Raw genomic sequence first — 23,751 nt, forward strand, 5'->3', positions numbered from 1 at the left:
CAGGGTAGCAGGCCTTCCAAGATCCGTACTTTGGGGAACTTACAGTAAATCCCAGCATTTTGTAGTCCTTGGTATACATGGCTTTGCGCTTCTCAGTCCCACTCCCGGGGACACTGGTAGGGTCAGACTCGGCATCAAATGCAATTCTTCTCAGTTCAAATATAATGTCCCTTTGAGCCTGAGAAGTGAAACAGACAGCCAGGGGGCAAATCAGCTAGCCCAGGGAACAAGTAAGAGAGTGAGCAGGTTGGGCTTTCCTGGGCGGGACGCTGGGCCTGATCAGTCTCCAAGAAAGCATCACCCCCGCCTTCCTAGGACAGAGGTGGGCTTGGCCCAGAGAGTCATGCAGCGGGAAGAGACGGCACACAGGCAGAGCCGGGTTTCCCAGGGCAACACAGACCCTTTCTGCAGACACAATCAGGCATGCTCTCTGGCGCACAGCAGGTGCCCTGTGTGCAGCCTAATGGTGGAATGCACCACATCAAATAGCATAGGACTTAAGCCAGGAGCAGTCTGTCCCACGGAACACCTACCTGGTCATTGGGGTCCATCTTGGTCATCATCCTTTCTTCCAGAAGGTTAAAGGTCAAGACTTGCAGGACGTAGAGCTGATGGGCCATCTCAGTTTTGATTGGGCGGTTCCCTCGAATCACATGCTGGAAAAAGCAAAGGCAGGGGGCAGAGGGCTGAGTGGGGTTTTCTTCTGCTGAAGACTTACATCCATGCTGGGAAAAAAGAAATTATGCTGGGCAGGGAACAGGGTTTCCCTCCCACACACGCAACTTGGGAGGCTTCATGTTCTAGAAGGGATAGAGCATGAAAGGGCTCAATTCAGGCTGAGAGGATTCACTGCAGGCCCCAAGGGCACAGTCCCTTTCTCCACACTCCCCTGGGCAGGGGAAGTGGAACCAAGGGAGGGGCTATGTCCGGTCACGCCAAAGATGAGGAAGGCTACCCACTACGATTAGGATCCCAGGCTCAGTGCTGGACCCTCCTCCAGGCGGGCACTCAATCCAAGGCATCAGACAGTGTGTGAGGAGGACTCCGCTCTGTCCTCCCTTAGAAAAATACAATGTCGTAGATGGTCTCATCAAGTAGAGGCTTTAGGAAAGGCCATTTTCTTGAAATGGTATAGAGACACCTACACAATGGAGGGCACTTAATGCTCCCTGTCCAGCCCCCATGCTCCCCCACCACGGTCACCACGGGCTCTCCTTCTCACTCTGCATGTGCTCCCCTCCCTGCGTCCCCTACGTTCTATCCCACCCCCTCTTGCACGCCCCCCACCACGCCCTCTCAGTTCTTACCTCCATCCCTCTGACGCCCACTCCACTTCAGGCTCCCTCCTTCCCTCACGCCTCCCCTCTGTCCTTTCCCCACACACTAGCTCTCTGCGTCCCTTGATCAATGCCTGGGGATGTTCTTGCCTCCTACTGTCCTGCTCTCACTCCCACAATGGCTGCACTTCCTGGCTTGTTCCCTTGTATTTTTCTTTTTTTAAAAAAGATTATTTATTTAATTATTTGACAGAGATCACACGTAGGCAGAGAGGCAGGCAGAGGAGGAAGCAGGCTCCCTGCTGAGCAGAGAGCCTGATGATCCCATGACCCTGGGATCATGACCTGAGCCCAAGGCAGAGGCTTTAACCCACTGAGTCACCCAGGCGCCCCTCCCTGTATTTCTTGCTTTTTCTCTGTCTTACCCTCCACCTTGAATCGTTCTTGGGTCTCTTCTCACCCAAATGAGACTCCTGCCCACTCTGCCACACACATTCCCTCCATGTCCTTCATGTTCTCTCACGCAGTCAACTCTATGCCTCCGGAGCTGTGCTATCTGATATGGTGGCCCTTCGGCATATGTTAGAATTCACTGAAGTCAAAAATTCAGGTCTTTGGTCACACTAGCTACATTTTAAGCTCAACAGGTATATGTGGCCAGTGGCTCCCACCCAATGATAGAGTAGATACAAAACATTTCCACTGTCACAGAAAGTTCTATCAGACAGTCCCGCTCTACAGCTCCGTAACGCTAGAGTTTGCTCTGGCTCGAGATCAATGTCTTTAGACCTGCGCAGTCCGATTTGGTAGCCACCAGCCACAGGTGGCTGTCGAGCACCTGAAACGTGGCTAGTCCAAACTGAGATGTGCTGCAAATGTAAAACAGATGCCAGATCTCAGAGCCTTAGCATGAAACAAAGAAAATACAAAATATGTCATAACCCATTTTTTCCTATTGATTACGCACTGAAATTACAGTATATGGGATAGAGTAAGTTAAAGTAAATATATCATTGAAATTGGTTTCCCGTATTCCTTTTTTACAGTTGCTACTCTAACATTTAAAATGAAGGACGTGGCTCGTGCTGTATTTCCACTTGCCAGTGCTGTTCTAGCCCTCCTCGCCCTGACATCTGACTCCAGAGTGTTCTTCATTTCTGTAGATCTGAACAGCTTAATGGCAGCCACAAGCCACGGTGAGTATTTTAACTGAAATATTAAAAAATTACAAACTTAGCTCCCCCGTCACACTACACACATTTCACGTGCTCGGCAGCCCCACGTGGCCAGCGGGCACCATGCCGGACAACACCTCTGTACTGCAGAAGGTTCCAAAGGCAGTGCTGCTCCTAAGTGTTCACCAGTGCGAGCTTAGGCCCTCCTCCTCCTCCTCCTCCTCATGGCAGCTGTCTGCGGCTCTCGGCTCTCTGCTCTGGGCAGGTGCTAGTCTCCAGCCCAGGCCGACTGCTCTGCTCCTCCTCCCCCTACCTTAGCAAGTTACCCCACCTCCAGCCTCTCACTGCGGTGTCTCCTCAGCGCCCCCCCCCCCACCTCCTCTTCTCTTCCTCTGAGCCTTCCTCCCTTCCTCTCCATAATTCATCAAACCACTCTGAGAAGAGGTTAAAGTTAATGTGATATGGTTTTCGTTCACCTGAATCCCGCTTTCTCAAACTTAAGAGATGTCACAGCGGGGAGGTAACCACTCTGCCAACAACGGCTTCTAGGAGTGCAGCCCGTCGGAGAACTCATCGTTCCAGAGCTCTCATCTCAAAATTTGACTGCTAAGTAATTCAAGGCCTAGACTCCGTGGCCTCACCTCGTGAACTCCCAGGACTTCAGTGAGCAAACATTAACCATTTCATAGCAGACTATCTAAGTCATGAGTCCTGACCCTGAATTGTCTTCTATGGTAGAATCTTCGCTTGTTCCCAGGTATGTCCAGAAATGAGCTGAACTAATCCCACTGACGTACATATTAAGCCTCGAAGTTCATTACATTTCCCTCAGAAGTGTACCCTCCCTCCCATGCATGCGGAGCATGGCGCCTAAGAGGGCTGTTCAGGAATCTGGACAGGCACCTGCTGGACCTCTGTGCTCCCCATCCCTCATGGGAGATGGCCGGGGCGTCTGCCCATGGCCCTCCTGCCCACAGCCCTCCTGCCTGGCTGGTGGTGGGGCTCTGACCAGGGAAACGGCCAGCAGGCAGGAGCTGGTTCTGCAAGGTGAAGAGGTGGGCTGTGTTTGTTCAAGGCAGCCTGTTGCTTGGCTTTGCAAGTGCCCAGAGCTCACTTCTTGAATGCTACCACCTCTGTCTCCCGTTCACAGTAAGAGGCCTGCTGATGTGAGCAGGGCGCTTACCAAGGGCCAGGCACCCCGCTAAGCTCTGTATACCTAAGAGCTTGGTCGGGCCTCACATCCAGATGAGCAAATCAAAGCAAATCGAAGTTAAGTGAATTGCTCAAGATCAAAGATTGGTTAATGGCAGAGTGGAGGCTGGGGACTCTGAAGTTCGTGCTCAGAATTCTCAAGCCTTTCACACCTGACTTCTCATTTCTCATTTGACTCCTTTCACTGGGGCCTCCTGGTTTTCCCTTGGTTTTGACAACGGGTAAAACAGCCTCCCTTTCACCCAGATCCCCAGCTCTCTTCTCCAGCTCTCACCCTTCCCCTCCCCCCCGCTCACAGCCCCGCGGGGGGACAGGGAGTCAGCCCCCTTCCCAGATGCTTCCCTCCTCGCCACCTCTCCCTCTACTTTCCTCCCTCATACACCCCCAGGAAACACACACACCTGCTAGTAGGAGGTTTCTAAATGCCAGCCTGGTTATGTCACCCGCCTGATGACAGCCCCACCACTGCGCCTGGGAGAGAGACTAAGGCCCTACCTGACCTGGGCTTTGATGCTCTCCGGCCTCCAGCCCCTGCGCACGTCTGCTACTTGAGCACCCTCTGTGTGGTCACACGCTCCTTCCAGGTCTGCTTTGGAAGCCTCCGCCTCACCAGCCATCTTTCTTCTAGAGGTTCCCTGACAGCAGCCTCTCCTGAAATCCTCCCCCAACCCTGAAGCTGGATGGAACCACAGACCCCACGGTGCTCTGGCGCCATCGCATGGGACCGGAAGATCTTTGAGAGCAAACACACCTTCTGCTCGTGCCCCCACGCAACTCAGTTCTGATCACTGTTAGCGGAACGGATTACTTTCCTCTTTGGGGCCAATTTTAACACGTTCCTTCCGGATAAAAACTGCCGGAGTTGCAGGGCCATAAATAGACAGCTGGCTGGCCTCTACCTCCTCAGAGGCTCTGCGAGTCCTGGCAGGACGGCCTCCTAGAGACAGCTCTGTTTACAGAAGATTACAGGAAAAAGCTTCCTGCTTAACAAGGGTTTATTAGCACCTATCTATCCACTCAACAGTAATCTCAGTAATAACAATACAACCACAGTAACAGTAGCAGTTGGTATCACCAGTAACAAGTAACAAAACACAGTTTGCTCTGGGAACTTACGTTCAGGATAATGGAACGAAGGTGCTTCTGTGCAAAGGCATTGGCCATATCCTGTTGAGAAAAACAAGCCAATGTAAGGCAAGGTGGCAGGCCCCCAGCTGCGACAACTGTCAAGTGAAAAGTGGAATCACGGTTCTCTGGGGCTTTTTCTCTAAAACTTTTTCTCCTTTCAAATAAAAAGTGGGCGAATGGAAAAAAAAACAACCACCACCACCCATGGACCATCAAACATATTCTACACTCTGAAAACCTCCCGCACGCTTTTTTTCTGGGAGGGCAACCTGACTCAAATAGGACGTTCCCTCCCCCGTGGCACAGTCAACCACACCATCTTCCACGAGGAACAGAGACCGCTTCAGGACGAGACACTCGAGTCACAAGGATGCCGGGCAACAGGCAATGGACAATGCGTACGGAGCACAGAGCAGCGAGATGGGTCCCATGCACCGTTCCAGACAGACACCCACCCCAGAGGCTGGAAGGGTCTCTTCCAACCGGCGGACAGGGCTGAGGCCCCAGCGGCCCCTCCGGGCCCCCCAGCGCCACACGGGCTAGTGGGGCTGGGGCACAGGGGCTCCTGCCACAGTAAGTAGCCGTGATTCACTTTTGACCGGTTTGGAGAACAGCACATTAGTGCTTTGGGGTAATTTCTCATAATAGGGGCATCGTTTTTACTGTATTTCTTTCAGATTCTGACAGTAACTGCTTTATTTATTTGGCACACACAGGAAATAAAGGATCCCGCATAAAGCAGCCTTCCAGGGAGCCGAGCTTCAAGGGTCCTTTTAGGACCTTGTTTTGGCTGTTCTTACACAAATTCTCTAAAAACGGATGATACAGACACTTCATGATTTTTGAAGGGATGACAAGTATTACAACCTCAACACTGCCGAGGGCTCGGCTTCACCAGAAGATCGGGACCCTCAGACACTTGGACGGCCCGAGGAGCTCCAAAACGTGTGGCTATTTTCCCTCAACAAAATGGTCCCAAAGGTTCCTGTGCTTTTAATCTTTGTGACAGCTTTTCATAATTCTTCTGTCTCCTCCTTCCAGTCTCGGCCATCGCTTCTTACCACGTTAATTAGTATGACTTCACTTTCTAAACTGCTGCCTTAATTTAATTTTATGGGTAATTCTAAATCAATGGGCCTGAGGGAGCTGTCACACCTCTCCCACGGAGCAGTTTCTGTGAGCACACTCATTTTTCTCAGAGCTAAAAGGCCTTTCCCTCTCCCTTCTACGTCTCTACTTATATCCCCAATGGCTGACACTGCCAGGAACATTAAGTTTTACTTTGCATCCCCTGAGCACACACGCTGGCGGGCAGAGGAGGAAGGTGGCCTAGAAACTTCTTTGGTAGCCATAGGAGGTTGGCTTGAGATTAAACCTTGCTGTGGACAACTCACAAAGTGGGTAATTGACATTGGCCTACTGCTAGAATGTGATGGCCTTAGACTAGAAGCTTCCCTGGGGTGCTGGGGGAAGCGCTCATCTTTCTTCATAGCCTCATAAAGCTGACCTCTACAGCTCCCTCTAAGAAACAAGCATGCAAATTCCCTCCTGACAACTGTCTAAACTTCTTCAAATTCCAATGGCCCAATATGTACCCAAAGCAACACGGATTTATCTTTACTCTCTGCCATACCAAGCTGGAAGGTGATGCATCTGTGTTATCAGCTGGGTGAAAGTCTCAGGCTGTTTCAGAATCTGACCTCCCCGGCTGAACCACGAACTTATGTAAAGGCAGGTTACAAAGGAAACACTGGGCAGCATCCCCTAGGGGAGGCACCCCCTTAATCCAGCACATTCCCTGAATGTTCTGACCAATGACTTTTACAGCACGCAACCTTTCCCTGGGTCTTGGGAGTTCCATGAACCCCTCGATCAGAACAAGAGGGTCTCGCCCAGCTCTGACCTCCCCACCTGGAAGAGAGCTGGGGCCCTTTCCACACGGCGGCGCTACTTACAGTGACAGGCAGGTCTAGAGGGTTAAGGTGCTTGTCCTGCCGGCAGAAAGCAAAAAGCACAGAAAGAAGCAGATGGAAGAATGAGCTTTCAGCTTACATTCAAAACAGGACTACGAAGGGAGAGATTAACAGAACAAAGCCATCCAAGAAAGACAAGGACACACAGAACCATAGATGCTCCTGGTCCTCCCATGGGAAGCCACCAAAAGCTTGGTTCATGATCCCACCCGAATTTCAACTTCCAGAGACCATGCTATGGACAGAGAATTTAATAGTCTGTCTTCTGTATGCCACTTGGGCTTTTTTTTTTAAGCCAGAGATATCTGGAGTGTCAGAGTTGGAAGAGCCCTTAGAGATCATTTATTCTGACCTTTTCATTTATAGAAAGAGAAATAGAGACCTGAGAGGTTAAAACACCTGCCCAGGCCGGAAATGCAGTCAGTCTCTGGGCCCCGGGCTCAGGTCAGTGCTTGTTCCCTGGCCCAGCCAATCCTTGGTTTCCTCAATCATAAAACAGGGAGCTTGTTTTTCCTCATGACGCCCCTGGGAAGTACACAGGGCACAGGCTGCTGCTCCCCTATCACAGAGGAGGACCCTGGGCCTCTGAGCAGCAGAGCTCGGTACATCACGTCGCACGGCTAACGGGCCGGGGAAGAAAGCAGCTTTGAATCTGGGCCTGAGGGTCTTTACACATGAAAACTTCATGGCAAGATCTCATTTGTCCCGGTTTCCTTGGACTGGATGGTGATGTCTAGAGGGGCCTCCTCTCCCTTCTCGGTCCTCTAGCCTGGGTCTGCAATGAAGACCAGCCTGGGCTTGTTGTATATGAGGTCTTCTTGGAAGACCGCCACCCTGGCTTGTTTACCTGTTGTCGGAGGCTCTTTCGGCTATAATGACAAAGTTGGCTGCCACACAGGCCCTAAGCCCTCAGAGCAAAAAATATTTACTCTCAGGCCCTTGGGAGGAAAAAGTCTGCAGGCCCTGCTCTGACCTGAGACCCGGGCCTCGCTTAGCAAGGCTGCTCCGAAGGCCCCTGCCACAGAGGGAGGAGAGGAAGGACTCTTGGGGAAATGGCTGCGCATCTGCTGTCTGCACAACGAAGGGCGGATGGGAGACAATTCTTCTCCTGGAAGAGCCCAGATGAAAAGCTTGAAAAGGCAGCCACAGACCTGTCGCTTGTCCTCAGGAGCCTTCAGGAAAAGCGCGTTAATCAGTGCAATGGCGTAGGTCTGAATCTCCTGGTTGGAGCTGTGCCAGTGGAGAAAGAAGGCAGAGGGAGATTAGAAGACTGACCAGCAAGAGGACACGCGGGTGCATTTGCAACGGTCGCTCAGACGGTAATCAAATAATCATCCAGGGTGAATATCTCAGAAGCCTTAAAAATGGGCATACTCTGCAACCCGGCAACTCTACTAATACGGTAATCAGAGAGCCGCGCAAGATGTACTGGCAAAGCATTTCATTCAAGTACTGTCAAAAAAAAGAAAGAAAGAAAGAACAGTAAATAATTCAAATGCCCACATTCGCAACTCTGTTTATCACGTTACAGGACTAAGTTGTCACTGAAAATCACGTTGTAGAGTAAAGGTTCTTCACCCGGGGTTCAGGATGGGTTTGGAGTGTCTGTAAACCCAAGAAATGGTGCAGAAATCATTCCATGCAGTTGGTTGACTGTGTTATTTTCTCCAAGAAAGTGAGAGTCTATAACTGTTACTGGATTTTCAAAGGCATATGGGATGCAAAAAAGATGTAGAACTACCCGTTTAGAAGAATCTTTACCATGGGGAAATGTTCAAGGGCTATTACTCTGTAAAAAAGTCAAGGTACACAGAGTATACAGAGTAAGCTCTCAATTCTGTTAAAAATATACAAGGAGAAAACGGCTAGCAGGGCGAGTCAGTTTAATGTGAACAGTGGTTCTGTCTGGAGGTGGGGAAGTGGGCAAAGGATTTATTCTTTGTGCTTTTCTGTATTTTCAGAGTCTTCAACTACAAACTTACTTCATTTTAAAACAGATTTGCTAGAACTGTTCTCTGGAATCTTATAATCCCGGCCCTTGGCAAGATGTTTCCACCTGCCACGCTGGGGGTACACTCGGGGCAGGGGTGGGGCTCTCTTTTTAGATAGGCCGGCAGACCTCCGAGTCAGGTGCGGGGCATCCTGGAGGTCTCATGGAAGGAACTCGGTGTCCCAGCCCGAACAGCAGAGAACATAATGTCTAGTAACAGCTACAGGCTGAAAATAGTCATGGACCGAACCCTAAAAAATGCCATGCTCCTCTATTACCCTTGGGGAACACAACTGGGTCATTCCTGATTCAGAAACGAAGAAACTGAGGGGTAAGTCTGACGTCAGGAAAATCGGAACTCTCCGTCTGGAGTTTATGATGTTCCCTTCACTTCAAACAACATTTTTGGCTTTGGGGTATGAAAACAGAGACTAAAGAATTCCTTAGAAGTGACCAGGAAGATATCTGAACTGCAAATGATGCTTTCTTTTTATTTGGATTATTTGTGGGGTGGAGGGTAAAGCTGGGAGCAGAGCTGAGTCAGGCCAGGGCTGCTATAAACAGGCAATACTGGGAACTAACAGGGCATTCTGTTGGCATCTGTCCACGTCCAAAATGCTGAAAGGGAACAAGAGTCAGAAAGGAGTCAATGCTTTGTTTGGGGGAGTCCAGCCCCCTTAAATTGTTTAGAGGGGTTAAAGTGAAGTGAAAGAAATGGAGAGGAAAGGAACAGTGCTCCAAAGGGTTCATCTGTCTTCTGGTTTTACTGCTTTTAAAACATTTTAGGATGTGATAAACTCTTAGGGTTTTTTTTTTTTTAATTTACTTTTATTCATATTTATTTATCCATTTTTAAGTAGGCTCCACACTGCATGTGGAGCCCAATGCATGGCTTGAACCCACGACCCTGATATCAAGGCCTGAGCTGAGATCAAGAGTCAGAGGCTTAACCGACTGAGCCACCCAAGCGCCCTTGTGTTAAACTCCTTAGAAAACAAACAAAAGCAAACCACTCCTGAATTGAATACCTCACCTATGCTGGCCATCAGGCAAGATCTTTTATCTCCTTTGATCCTCATAAGTCCGAGTGGTGGGGAGAACTAACCCCAGTCTAGAGAGGAGGAAACCGAGACCAGGCGAGACCAGGTAAGTTGTTGCAGGCAGAGACCTGGTCAGAGTGTAGGAGAGCCGGGATCTGACTGGAAGCCTGAACTCCTGCTCAGTGTGATATTTTTTGCTACCCCCCACGGCATACCATTCGTTTGCTAAATGTTCATTCCACAAACACTAACTGACTTCTATTAAATCAAAGCAGGGAACCCAAAAAGAATTGGTCCTTCTTCCCAGAGAGTTCAAAATTTAAAGTGGGAGACAGGTAACAAAAATAGAGAATTTTATATCATTATCATAGGTAAAGAGAGACTATTTGGCCCAGAGAGTAGAGAGAGAGCATCTGATTCTGTCTGGCACGCGGCGGGACAGGAGGCTGGGAGCACTTGGCTTCATCCTGAGGGACGAGGAGCACCACGGAGGGTTTTAGCAGGAGCATGCCATGATCAGGCCCCAACACCAGGAGCGTCCCGACAGCAGTGTGGACATGCTGATGCTGAGTGACCGGGCGGACCGGCAGCTTGGAACACAAGCCACGGAGGAGGGCTGGGAGACAGCCAGAGGACGAGAGGCGCGAGGGGAGGCTGCGGCGGGATCTCTTACTCACACCTGGAGGTGAGAGATGAGCTGTCCCACGGTGATCTCCTCTGCGATTTTCTGGTACAGACTCTGGCTATTCAAGACCATGCTCTCCAGGATGGCCAGGGACCTCTGAAGGATGGACACGTCCACCATGGGCTGGCTCACGTACCCTGCAATCTACAGTAAGTGAGGGCCAGGTCAGTCAGAAAGCCTGGGGCTCAAAGTCTTGGAATCTAATAACTCCCCATTATTCTCAACCCCCATGATAATGTTCCTGATACATGGTCCTTTCATTTTTGCCTAAATATCTCCAGCATTAGGAAGTTCCCAATGTCCCAAGCCAATGGCAGATGTGACTCTAGGTCAGTGGATACATGACTCTTCGGTTTTAGTCCAGTTTTGAGAACTGACACCGCCCCTTCCGGCAGAAGAAAGGAGGGCCAAAGGAGAAGTATCCCCTCCACCTGCTGAGCTCGATCTGATAATCCAAACAGGCTGCTTTGCAGCTCTGTCAACAGAAGGCAGACTTAGAAATCTAAGGCGAACAAAATGAACATGCAGAACCAAAGAGAAGGGAGTGCTCGGGGAGCAGGTCAGAAGACTCCAGGCGGCTCCTGGCGGCCCGGCTGGTGTCATCCCAAGTCGACTGACAATCCCATCTCACTGTGGCCACATTCAGTTCTGAGAGCCCGGCCCCATCTTCTCAGAGCAGGCCTCAGAGAACAGTGAAGGAACCGTTTCAGGAGCTCTAGGAAGACCCGAGCGTGAGGATGAAAAATTGGGCCTTGGGGACAGAAAGCCGACCCTCAGAATGGCTGTGTTGCCTGCACCTGTCCCTAAACTGACAGGACAACCAGCCACAGAGGGAGGAGAGGACGATGGAATGCTGGAGGCCTCACCTGCTTAATGAAGGTGATTGAAACCATGTCCCAGGAGACAATGCCGTGGTCCATGAGCTCTAAGAAGGCAGTCAAGGTGAATGCCAGCATCTCACTATAGCTGGGACATAAGCAAACACACACAAAAATCACACAAAGATTCAGAGCCAGGGAACACAGGTGTGACAGTGGCCACGATGGGGATGGATTTCAGTGTGAGTGTCAGGGACGGTCAGCACAGCTGTGAGTAGCCACCTGTGTGCACACCTGGCCAGGTGTGCAGCAGATTCTGTCCAGGCATCTGTCTCTGGGAAAAAAGAGCTGCCAGAGGACTGGCTTTCATTCCCTGTACCACCTCATCCCGGGGAGCACGATCACTCACCTGTTTCCAAAACCAAAAAAAAGTATCAGACCTTTATCAACTCCAATACTTGGCAGGGCACCCAAAGGAGCTTACAGCCCATGTTCAACACCAAGATGCAGTAAAGCTTAGGTACAAACTTCAGACAGGGGCTCAATTCCTGTTCAACTATTTACTAACTGTGCAAATTTTATCCTTTTAAACTTCAAATTCCTCCTTGGTAAAACTGAGTCAATCTCACAGCGTTAAGATCATAATGGGCAAGGTGACAATGTGTGCAAACCCCTGACTGCAATGCTGACAGCGTTCTGAAGCCTTCTCTCCTGTGTCCCCCTCTCTCTACACACCACCCTTTACACAGCTCTATAGTGCTCTAGATTCAACAAACCCTATTCCCGTTGGCAAGGCAGGATCGGACCTGTTAACAACAATCTTTGTGACAGTATTACAATGTAAGCAGCACCCCCATTTTAAAGAGGAGGAAACCAAGGCCAGTCCAGTCCTGTACCTCCTCCACCCCACGCCCCCCAGAGACGGCTGAAGTCTCTGAGGGCCACTGAAAGCTTCACGATGTCCACGCTGCTGCAAAATCTAAGACTTAAAAGGAACACCCAAGATTAGGTGCTTGGTTTGGCTGAAAATTTCAAGAGCTGGTCCATCAGCTGGAAAGATTTCCAACGCCCTCTGTGTGCCGGCTGAGAGGGACAGAAAGCCAGCACAGGCCTAGACAGCTAACGAAACGTGTTCATTCACGGCTGGCCATGGGCACAGAGTGCCACTACACTCATCTCGGCATTGGATATGATAGAGATGTCTGTGGCCTATTGCAAAGTTCTGGAGCTCGTTTTCCCTGTGAAAATGGGTGGTAGGGAGAAGGCCTGCGTGTGTGTGTGTGCGTGTGTGGGGGGGGGCGGGAGCAGGGAGATGACGGGAAAGGGAGGAAGCAGGGGTGGAGATTAAGAACAGACAGATGCCTGTTCTGGTCAATTCTGGACAGTCTGCTCACTAGCCATTTTCCATAAATTAACAGATCTGTCATGATCTACCTTCTCGCTTCCTGACTTCTGTACCCCATGATTTTACTACTGCTTGGATCTGTGAAGACCACCTAGAGTACAAGATTCAGGACCACAATAAGCAAATCCCTCAGTGCAGAGCCCAGTACTTGGCACACTGCTCTGTACACAGAAGGTGCTCAATAAATTAAAGTGACTCGGTGGAGAGGAGAAAAGGATGCCCCGCGGACTGAAGTCAGTCTCTGAAACCCCCCAAGAAGAGCTCAGTTATACTCACTGGGACAAGAGCTTGGTTCCGCTTTCCACAAGCCGTGTCAGCACAATGATGCCATCCATGTTGATGAACTCAGTGGCAAAGGTCACATCAGCAGAGAGCTTGGCCAGCTCCTTCATGGCATCTAGCCGGGTCTCCATGTTGGACGACTGGGTCCTCTCCATCAGCTGGCGTGCAGCCCGGGACTACGAGAGCAGGAACAAGATGTATGCCTTCTGCTCCTTGCAGCAGGTTACTGCTCTGTGAGTAGCTCATAAAGGTTTTTCTGTGGACATCCAAGCCTGAGGCAGAACTAGTTGTTCACGCTGTCTAGGAGTTGCTTAATAAATGCTTATTGGATCAATCAGGGAATTACCAGTATGCCAAGACCAATCTGAACCTATGTAGATCCTTTCTGTAGCACTCTGGTCTATGGATTACAGAAACTTCCCACTGAAGGACCAGGGAGAAGATTGTCTACCACCTCCGGCAAGTCACAGGGACACGGATATTGGCTCAACAGAGGGGAGTTTTCTATTACTGTAAGCCATCAGACAGCAGACCAGGTTGTCCCTTGATGTAATGAGTTCTCAGGCCCTAAAAGCAATCAAGGAGAATCTGGACAACCAGCTGTCAAAGATGCTACACAAGGGATTCTTGCATTGGGTGGAGGACTTAATCTGATGACCAGCTTTAAAGTCCCTTTCAATCTCAAAATGTGATAAGCCTGACAAGTTTTTTTTTTTTTAAACTTTCTCTGAAAGCCTGTATCATTGTCCCTTAAAATGACAGTCCTGGGGAAATTTTAAGAATACCGCAGGGCTGGAAGCTTTCAAAATAGCTTTTTCAAAGTGATGGCTGGTGATCAAGCCTTCTCCCAGCACATGAACTTTCCCCAGAAAAATGCTTGCTTCCTTGCTGCAAGCTCTAGCCACAAGCCTTCCCGAGCGTCTGCTGGCCCTTCCTCCTGCTGGACTTCCTAGCTTTACAGTCAAGGCCCCCGCAAGTGACTGACCTGCAATTTGTCACTCTCTTATTTTTTGTCTGTTAATTAATATTCTCAGCTGGAATGGAAGAGCCTTGAGAGCAAAATGCTCCCGCGGTCTTTATTTTTTCTTCCAGAGCTCAGCAAGTGACTGCAGCCCGGTTCCTGCTGCTGACCGAGGAGTCAGATCTGGTCACCTCTCTCTCCCCTCTGCCTCTCCTCTTTTATTATCAGAGATGGGCCTACAGCGGCTGCGGCTCTGGATGACACAGAAATCCTCCAGACTCCCGCGGTGGAGAATACGCACACTGCGAGAAAAGGTCACCAGATAGAACCATTTGAAGAGCACTGGTCTGCATCACACTTGGAAACTTCCACCTCCAAATGTTAATTTTCCTCCCGAGACAGCATTTCTGGGCTGCCGCCTTCTGCTCTGGAGAGATGTACTCCTGGGAAAGTCAACTGCTCAGTGCAGGAGGTCTGGAAAATGCTTCAGCACGTCCACGAGAGCAGCTCCCAAACGGTTATATTAAGCTAGCAGATATTAAGCTAGCAGAGCTGATTGGCCGGTGGGGCGGGGGGTGGGGTGGTGGGGTGGGATTGGGAGTCAGCAGGGGTTGGGTGGGTGGGTAATGAAGTCCTTTGGGTGAGAAAGATTCCGGAGAAGGGGGAAAGCAGGAGGACTCACTGGTGAGCATACAGGCCAGGAGTCAGACAGCCCCCGGTTCGAGAGACAGTTCAGCCATGTTTTTATCGTGTGACAAGAGGCTAGTCACGTAACCTGAGTCTCAGTTTGCTCATCTGCAATACGGGGCTATCACGAGTACCCATCTCTTTGGGTATCTGTCAAGATAAGAGGATATGCTGCATGTGAAGCGATCACTCGGCGTTCTGGAACTATTAGCTGTTACTACTGCACACCCCCTGCTGCTCAAAGGGACTGGTCTCTTGCCTCGCCAAGAAAACAGGTGCCATCACAGCCTTAATTTTCTGGCAGCCCTTCTACACGTAAGTGACCCCCCCCCCCCCCATATTGGTCATCCTCCTTAGGGACCGAGCGGTCAAAAATCCCTCCACCTGGGCTTTGGGTTCCCCCTGTCCTGACCCAGTGAGGTCCTGTTCCATTAATCACCCCCTTTCCTGCACCATCAACCTTCCTCTCTTTCACCTTAACTTCTTTTCAAAGACACAAAAGAAACTGCAACAGAAGTTAGCAGCTCTGAAGGGTCAGAGGAGGTGGGGAACTGAGTAGATGAGGCATGGGAGAGGGAGGGAGACCTGCCACTTTATCTTTGTCAAACTTTTTGATTTTTGCAACCCAGGAATGTTTTACCTCTGTTTAAAAAGCATTATCTTTTTGGCTCCACATCCCCGAGTTCCTGCCTTCTGCTGTCTACTTCCTTTTATAACCAAGCTTCCTGATAGTGCGGTGAAGTCAGGGACCTCACTTTGCCACCACTGTAGCCCGGCTGTCACTCATCACCCCACCAGAACTGTCTTCACAGAGGTCACCCGGGACCATGGACTTCCTGGGTCAGTGAACAACGTTTCTGCTCTCCGTCGACTCGATCTCTGCTTGCTGCAGGCCGCGCCTTCCTCTAACTTGACAGTCCCTGCCCACTCCCTCTCGGGTCTCCTGGTTTTCTCTCTGCCTTTCTAGTCGCTTTCTTAGTTACCCTTCAGGAGCTCCGGCAGGAATCAGGGAGTTGCCTCAGAGTCCTCCCTCTCCTTCCACGTCCAGGATATCACCCCATCCCTGGGTTTACCTCTAAATAGCTCTCATGCCTGTCCCCTCATCTCCACTGTCACTTGCCTTCGCTTCATGGGCTGCTAACATTCCTCATTAGCTTCTTAAAGATTCCTCCCACCACCAACCTTCCTTTTTTAGCCCGTGTTCCACACTGTCACTACAGTGATCTTCCTAAAATATAAATCTAAACATAATGTACCTTCCTGCTTAAAATCTTTCAATGTCCCCACATTTCCTTCCGAATCAAGTCCAAACCCTTGAGTGAGCCGTCCGGGGCCCTTCCAGGTCGGCTTCCCACTGGCTGCTATAGGCTCCGCCTCCCCCAACAAAACGCGTCACTCTGCTTGGGATACCCTTCGTTTTCTTATTTCTCTGGCCAATTCTTGCTTATCCTTCAACATATGCGCTAAGCGTGCCTTCCTCTGGGAAGGTTTTCTGGGAATCCTCAGGCCGAACCAGGCAGCCCCTTGTCTGAGTCCCCATAACTCCCTAAGCAACCTTCTGTCAGAATGCTTGAGAGGGGCCTTTGTTTACTCCTAACAAAGTTGTGAGAGCACAGATTGACTTATTTTAAGTCATCTCTACACCCAATGTAGGGCTCAATCTCACAACCCTGAGATCAAGAGTTGGATGCTCCACCGACCGAGCCAGGCAGGCGCCCCTCAAAGACTGACTTTTAAAGCTCTGTAGTCTTGGTTTCTAGAAGGGAGTCTGGCCCATGGTGGGTGCTCCTATGTGTGTTAAATAAATGTACTCCTGAGGAGAACCAGATACGTACCGGGGAGATGGCCAGCTGTAAGATGGTCCCATTCTTAATGTCACTGCGTGTCTGGGTAACAAAGAGGAAAAAGAGTAACTAAGATACAATATTAGACCTGAGCAAGCCGGCTGACTCAATTTTACAGTAGTTGTAACTGAACCTCTTTGGTCAGGCCTCCTTTTGCATGTGTCTTGCCTGAGAACTTCTCAGAACCCTTCCATGTGACCTGGGCCCTCAAGAGGAGAAGCCTCAGTTTTCCAGCCACCCGAGGAGGCAGGGCTGGCGTGCCCCAATTTGCCTGGGAGGCAGCCCCTCCCTGGGACACAGAAGCTGCCCCGCTGTCAGCAAGGCTCCCGTGCCAACTGCGCTCCCGCACGCACCTGCTCGGTGATGTAGAGCTGGGGGCCGTCTGCATATCGGAGGGTGTAATACTCTGGGTTTGGCAGCGACCACCTGTGTGAGAAACCACAGTACAGTCGCCCGGGCCTTCCGCAGGCCCAGCTAAAAGCAGCAGATGCATTAATCATTGCCAGCAGAGTCGCCTCAGGCTTTGGGCGGCCTGCCTGGAGGAGGGGGAGACCCAAAGCTACAGGCTGAGATGCTGACCAAAAACAAGTGGCTCAGGCTTGGGTACCAACCGGCGCCGTCCAAGGCGGTTCGCATGACTCAGCGCGAGCCTCACAGCCCACCAGCACCTTCCTGGGCTCACAGGAAAAAGAAGGATTTCTACGAGGTCGTAGGGACATCCTCCTCCGCTACACCTCCTTTGTAAGACAACGATCCGCAAAAGTTCCACCCCCGGGACCCGGCTAACTGGAGGTTCCTCCCGGTGGGGCGGTGTTCCTACAGTTGTTAGCCTACCCTTGTCCAGAACGAGAGCACTTTCTACTCACCCATCACAAACTTCCTTGATGATGGATGCCAGGGGCCGTTTCTGAAAGAGAGAGAGATGGAGATTCTTCACCAGCAATCCATGCTATTCCCACCAAGGTTCTGACGAGGGCCTGCCTAGCAGGACCAGCCCGGGGCCTGAGTGGGGACTGCCTCCCCGACGGCTTCTGCTGGAGAGGAAACCTCTCTCCTAAGCCACAGGACCGACCCTCCATGGGGTGGGACAGACCTTGACCTTCCTGTTGCTGGCTCTTACTCCTGATGCCAAAAGCCCACATTCCTGAAGACAACCCTGCCGTGCGCTTCCCTGACGACCTCCCTCCCCCCAGCATTTCTGCTTCTGTCCTCCTTCCAGGAGCTCACCTGGTCGATTTCAAGGAGCTGAGCGTTAGCACCTGGCCACTCAATGGCTACTTTGACGATGTCTGATGGGGGCGGCATTGTTCCCAATCGGCCCTACTTCTCCAAGAAGCACACACTGACACAGCCGCCTGGAGACAGAGTCAGAGAGAAGGAAAGAGTCAGAGCGTCTGCCTTCATTTTTCACTCGTTAGATATTTCTGAGAATCAGAAGACGGTGTCCAAAGTAACATATGGAACTGCTTGGTTGGAATTTTTCGACATCACACCAGACCCTCTCTCCTTGGGCTTTTTGTCTCTTTTAGATTAAGTCAGCGAGTAGAAATGGGACAAGCCATCCATCAACTGCAGATCGGGCAGGAGCAAGGTCTGCCAACGTGACACTTTGGTCTAAAGGTCAGGAGGACTGTGTGGTAGAAGAATGAATTTACTGCAAATTCCCATCTTGGGACGTTGGGAGGGAGAAGCATATGCTCTGAGACAGATAAGAATAGGCAGAGCCTTCTCTTAGTTGAGTGGCCGGCTGACGGAGCCTGCCCACTTCTGTTCCACTCTCATCCGAGGAAGATCCCAGTGTCAGCAGGGCCCGGCCGCTTGCTCTCGCCTCCTGCCTAGTAACCGCTGCCACTCCTTCCCCCTCAAAGGACACAATGTGGAGCCTCCTCTGTGTGGGATGACGCAGAGTTCAGAAAATGGGGAAGAAAACTGGGACAGGAAATGCTATTTTAGTCCCTACTGCCAAGGGCAAGGGCTGCCGGCGCTCAAGTGCAGGGAGGTGAGGACAGCCCCACACAAAGGCCCCTCTATAGGAGGATGAGGCTCCGAAAGTACCTCTGACCCCCTCCCCCATTTGTCTCCAAAATAAAGGAAAATAAATCATTTTGAACGGGTCTGGAAGATGGGCCCATGTGACCAGTCTCCTAGGCAACCCCACTAGCTTAGTGGTATTCCAAGTAGCAGCCAAAGCATCCTCTCTCCAAGGTCTGATGAAGGCAAGTCACTCGACTGATGGATTATTTCCATGTATATTTTACATTCCTTGCCGACAGGTTCAGAAGAGGCCTCTCTCTTAATGAAAAAAAGAACTTTCTCGGCATCCGCCAGGCTCAGCCGTTCACCCGCACATCAGGCTTCGATAATGGAGACTGCCTGGCTCTCCTGAACTCAGGGCAGAGCCGCTGCTAAGCTGGTGCTGGTGTGTGCTGCAGCTTTTAGGCCCAGACACAGATGTCTATTCTCACAGCCCTGTGAGCACAGGTCTGTCTGGTGAAAGGGGGGAAGGCCCTTCCCCTCCACACCTGGGAGTCTCCAGGAGAGGGAAGCTTCTGTGACCGTTTCCTGGTCAGGCTGGGCTGCCCCAGAAGGCAAGTGTCAACAGTACTGGCATTTCCAGCACGTGACAATGCACAGATGGTTTTCCAAGCGCTTTCACTGACTCCGCTGAGCCCTCCCGGCAGCCCCAGGAAGTAGGCGGAATCAGACTGTTAGTTCTGAGACGACCCAGCTGGAGCTCAGAGGATGGTTAAAGGGCCCCAGTTCCACCAGCTAATAGGTAGGAAAGGGGACAGAACTTGGGGCTGACTTTGGCCGGCGCTCTTCCCTTCCCTGCTGAGCTAGTCTGAATTTCTGTTCGTTGGAACTAAATCAAGCCTAAAGAGCCTGTGGGGGGCAGGCCTGGTGGTCCTCAAAGCTTCTGCCACGTCTGTGGCTCCAAGCAGAATTTCCCGTGTGTGATGTTCGTATGCTTAGACACACAATGAACCGTTCCCATTAGGACACCTCCTGGCTGAAAGGCCACATGGCAAAGCAGGGGTGGGACCGTGACTCTGGATGCCTAGGGCAGGCATCTTTATCCTTACCGGTAAATGTGCCATAATTAGGAGGTATGACTGTACAGTTGTGAGACCATTTTTTAAAACGGAGATATAATTTACATACGAAACGCACAGAGCTCATGTACGTGTATATATAGAATAGAAATACACACGTCTCTCTGTAACCACCACCCAAAACAGGACTTCGAACATTCTCATCACCCTAGAAAATTCCCTCCTACCTCCTTCCAGGCAATCCCCTACCTTCCAGCCCTCCAAAAGGCAACTCCTTTCTGATGCTCTCGCCATACATGAGTGTGGCCCGTTTTTTGCACTTTGTATACACAGAAGCACACAGGATGGCCTCTTAGACCATTTGTCATTTAGTTCTTCTCTTTGAAACAAGGAGGCGAGAGAAGGCGCTGGGATGACTGTCCTGCTGAAGAAGCAACTGGGTTTGGACGTCATGGAGTCAGGACCCCGTCACAGTTCCATCCCTAGGTATCTGGGTGATGTGGACGTGGCCCTTGCACCCAAGCCTCGACTGTGGGATGTGAGTGTTGAACTAAAGCACACGTAGAGTGCTCCCTAAGTCTAAAAGCCCATGGTTACAAAGTAGAATTTACAAATCCAAATGAAGATCGCCCACTTCAAAGTCCACACCCAAGGCAGCCACACCCTTATTTCCTGATGGTGCTGCTAAGCCTTATTTGTTAGAGCTCCTTTCTGCATACTGTCTTTGGAGACAACGAAGCTAAAGCTCATGACTTGGCCATTCCACATTATTTGGACCCAACCTGGCATTTCCTAGGTTGACTGTCTCTTTCTTTATTAAACCTCGCCCTGAGTGATTCGTGGCTGTTTCAAAAACTCATATCCATCTTAAAGCGTGGAGATTTGCAACTGCCAAGACTATTCGAGAGAGACTCCGAGCCCCCATTCTCAGTGATTCTGCCCTTTTTCACACAGGGCAGGCTGTCCATTTAAACTGAATGACACTCTCCCTACCCCTGCCCCAGCTGGTGGGACCTACGTGAACACTGAACCTTAGCCGGATAAATCCAATTCTTTCTTTTAAATTTACAGACACAAGCTAAGGAAGCTGGATGCCAAGGGGCCCTGGGGTAGAAAGATCATCATCAGCCTCCGAGCAGGTACTGTGGCAAGATAAAGCCACCAGCAAGCCAAAGATACCAAGAAGCAAAAACCAAGAGTCTTTTTAGAGGAAGCTGTTCTGCAGAAGAATCCAGAGATGTGTAGATAAGTGGAGGCCAGAAACCAGAAACCACAAAGTCCTAAAAACAGATGAAAAAGCCTGATGACTTCCCAGATCCCATGGCTCCAACTCCTACACTTGAGGTGCCTGAAATTCCCCTGGATCCTGCCCAAATAGCCCTTCTTTAAATGGAACTAGCCTGCTTTTCTGTTCACTGCAACGAAAAGGCTTAAGACTAAGTTTGACCCCAGGCTTTGAAGGAACTCTGATCTGGGGGCCTGTGCAAGCAGCAGCGTAACAGGCAAAGGGTAATGACAGTGAGCAGGACCTTCCTTGACACGGGCTCAGTCTGGTGTCTTTAAAAACAGTTCAGTTAGGGCGCCTGGGTGGCTCGGTGGGTTAAAGCCTCTGCCTTCAGCTCAAGTCACGATCCCTCGGTCCTGAGATCGAGTCCCGCATCGGGCTCTCTGCTCGGCAGAGAACCTGCTTCCTCCTCTCTCTCTGCCTGCTTCTCTGCCTACTGGTGATCTCTGTCAAATAAATAAATAAAATCTTAAAAAAAAAAAAAACTAGTTATATAAGGGACTTCATAGTAATCATGTTGTATATAATAGTAATGGGTAGACAGCCTTTTTACAGTTGATCACTCTTTTTTTTTTTTAAAGATTTCATTTATTTATTTTACCGGGTGGGGTAGCACAGGGGGCAGAACAGAGAGAGAGAGACAAGCAGACTTCCCACTGAGTGCAGAGCCCACTAGGGGGCTCACACCCCTGAGATCATGACCTGAGCTGAAATCAAGAGTCAGTCGCTTTACCCACAGGGCACCCGGGTGGCCCTGATTGCTCACTTCATTTATTTATTTGTTTATTTGACAGACAGAGATCACAAGTAGGCAGAGAGGCAGGCAGAGAGAGAGGAGGAAGCAGGCTCCCTGTTGAGCAGAGAGCCTGATGCAGGGCCGATCCCAGGACCCTGGGATCATGACCTGAGCTGAAGGCAGACGCTTTAACCCACTGAGCCACCCAGGCGCCCTGATCGCTCACTTCTATGGCATTATTACAGCCAATGCTCAAGGAACCCTGAAAAATAACCCCACTGTACAGATGAGACAACTGAAGTTCAGATGGGTTGAGCTTGTCTGCCATAGGGCTCCTTCCCATGTCTCCCCTCCCTCCAAAATAAAGAAAGCAAGCACATCAGAACGGATCTCAAGGCTGAGTCATGTGACTTCACAGTTAGTTCTTCTCCCTCTACGTAATACTTGGGTCCTTTTCAAAGGACTTTACACATATTGATTTATTTAATCCACACAGCAACCGCGCGTGATATATTTTTGCGCCCATTCAACAGATGAGACAAGGCGAAGCACGGAGAGATTAAGGACGATGCTCAGTGTCACGCAGCTAATAATAATAACTGGATTCCGGGTAGTCTGGTGCTGTTTGAAAGCCATGTGAGCAGCAGGTGAAGCCGTCCGTGGCCCGCAGCAGGTGTCTGGAGGACTCTGGTTTGCCATACCTGAAGCTAAAGCACCCTGAAGGGAAGAAACCTGCATGGCGAGAGCTCACTGGTCCAACAGGGAGTGGCTCCCCACTGTCTAGAGGACAGCCCCGCTTCCTCATGTGCTACTGGGTTCTCCGTCTAGCCAGGTCTTCCCAGACTGCTTGCTGTTTCCGTGAGGCAGGCCACATTCTTCCATTTCTTCTGTCCATCCGCATGTTCTCTTCCTTCCCTGGACTGTCAAAAGAGCTCCTATTTAAACATCAAAGTCCAGTTCAGATGTCACTGCCCCTCTACCCTTCTGAGGGGTCCCCTTTCCCTAGCGAAATGAAACAGGATGGGACCACTGTGTTCTCACAGCACTCTGCTCTGACCTCTGTGAGGGCTCCTGTCCTCCTCCGTGACAGGTATTATTACTATTGTACATACTGTTATGATAGTTAAGTATCTGTGCATCTCTCTTCCTCACTAGCTCCTCCCCCCAGGAAGGTACACCCTGTCACCCACTCACCTAGCACAGCACTTGGCACACCGTTCTGGCTCAGCAAGCACCAGTGTCTGCGCAAATCCTTCACCTCTGACTTCCTCCACTCCTGTGAACCAGCGCCGCCTCGGAGTGGAAAGGGACTGGCGTGAACTGTTCTGGTTGTTTGGTGTTCCCTCCACGTCCCGCCACTTTCTAACGACACAGTATTTCCACTGTTGAGAGTCTGGCTGTCGTCTTTGACGTCTCACTGGACGTGTCTCACTGCAAGACCAGGTTTAGCGCCCCTGACTCTACTGCAAAGAAAGGGGCGAGTATCCCACTGCTTCTCTGTGGAGGCGTCAGGAGGCAGGCGAGTAGTAGCGGTCGTGTTCTCCCGAGCCCATCCCCGGACGGAGGGTCTCCTTGTGGGGAACTCCTTCAGTACTTGCTTGCTAACTCTTCATTTTCATTTTAGAAAGGAAGTGGAAATTAGGTCGAGGCAATTCAGTAACATTGCAAAACTCTCAGGGTTATAAATAGCCTTCTGCTCGGCCCTCAGGGGTGCTTGAGTTCAACAGCGAACAGCCGGGATAAGGGAGCTGTGGTTTCCATCCAGGCCCAGGGGGGCAAAGAAGTCATAGCCCTCTTCCAGATGAATCCGCTTGCCGCCCCTCACCTCCCACCCCCTTAAAGGCAAGCGCTGCAGACATCAAGCCGGCTGGCAAAACTCAACACGCCACAAACAGGAGAGAGGCACGCACTCGATCTGAGGAAGGTAATTCTGCAAGGCAGGAGAATGAAAGCGCACGTCTTCAAAGGCAAAGCTCGGGAAACAGAGAGAAATAGTACCATCGGCATCTCCAGGGGAGCAGTCCCTAAGTGGCCTCTGGCAGGTGCGCTTGTAAAATCAACACGGTTACAAAAGGCCCTGTGGAGCTTTATCTACCGTCACCCATGCAGTGACTGCTCCAGAGGGCTGGACTCTGCCAGCGGGTGACACAGCCCATGTGCAGAAAGCAAGTGAAAGAGGATGCCTTCCCACTAGCAAGGA

The 23,751-nt window shown here is 50.7% G+C and overlaps 1 protein-coding gene across 1 annotated transcript in view; it reads right to left on the reverse strand.

Moving 5' to 3' along the window:
* The window catches only part of ELMO2 (engulfment and cell motility 2), a 38,112-nt gene that overhangs the window by 8,845 nt on the left and 5,516 nt on the right, over positions 1-23,751 (reverse strand). Inside the window, exons 2-12 of the mRNA XM_059407148.1 lie at positions 17,705-17,832; positions 17,344-17,384; positions 16,831-16,903; positions 16,469-16,519; positions 12,980-13,161; positions 11,347-11,446; positions 10,473-10,624; positions 7,917-7,995; positions 4,781-4,831; positions 534-656; positions 44-178 (exon numbers count right to left, since the gene is read on the reverse strand). Of these exons, the coding sequence (XP_059263131.1) occupies positions 44-178; positions 534-656; positions 4,781-4,831; positions 7,917-7,995; positions 10,473-10,624; positions 11,347-11,446; positions 12,980-13,161; positions 16,469-16,519; positions 16,831-16,903; positions 17,344-17,384; positions 17,705-17,782 (1,065 nt within the window). The 5' untranslated portion in view covers positions 17,783-17,832. The remainder of the gene's footprint in view (positions 1-43; positions 179-533; positions 657-4,780; positions 4,832-7,916; positions 7,996-10,472; positions 10,625-11,346; positions 11,447-12,979; positions 13,162-16,468; positions 16,520-16,830; positions 16,904-17,343; positions 17,385-17,704; positions 17,833-23,751) is intronic.

Source organism: Mustela nigripes, chromosome 7 (assembly GCF_022355385.1).
Source record: "Mustela nigripes isolate SB6536 chromosome 7, MUSNIG.SB6536, whole genome shotgun sequence".
Classification (NCBI taxonomy): domain Eukaryota; kingdom Metazoa; phylum Chordata; class Mammalia; order Carnivora; family Mustelidae; genus Mustela; species Mustela nigripes.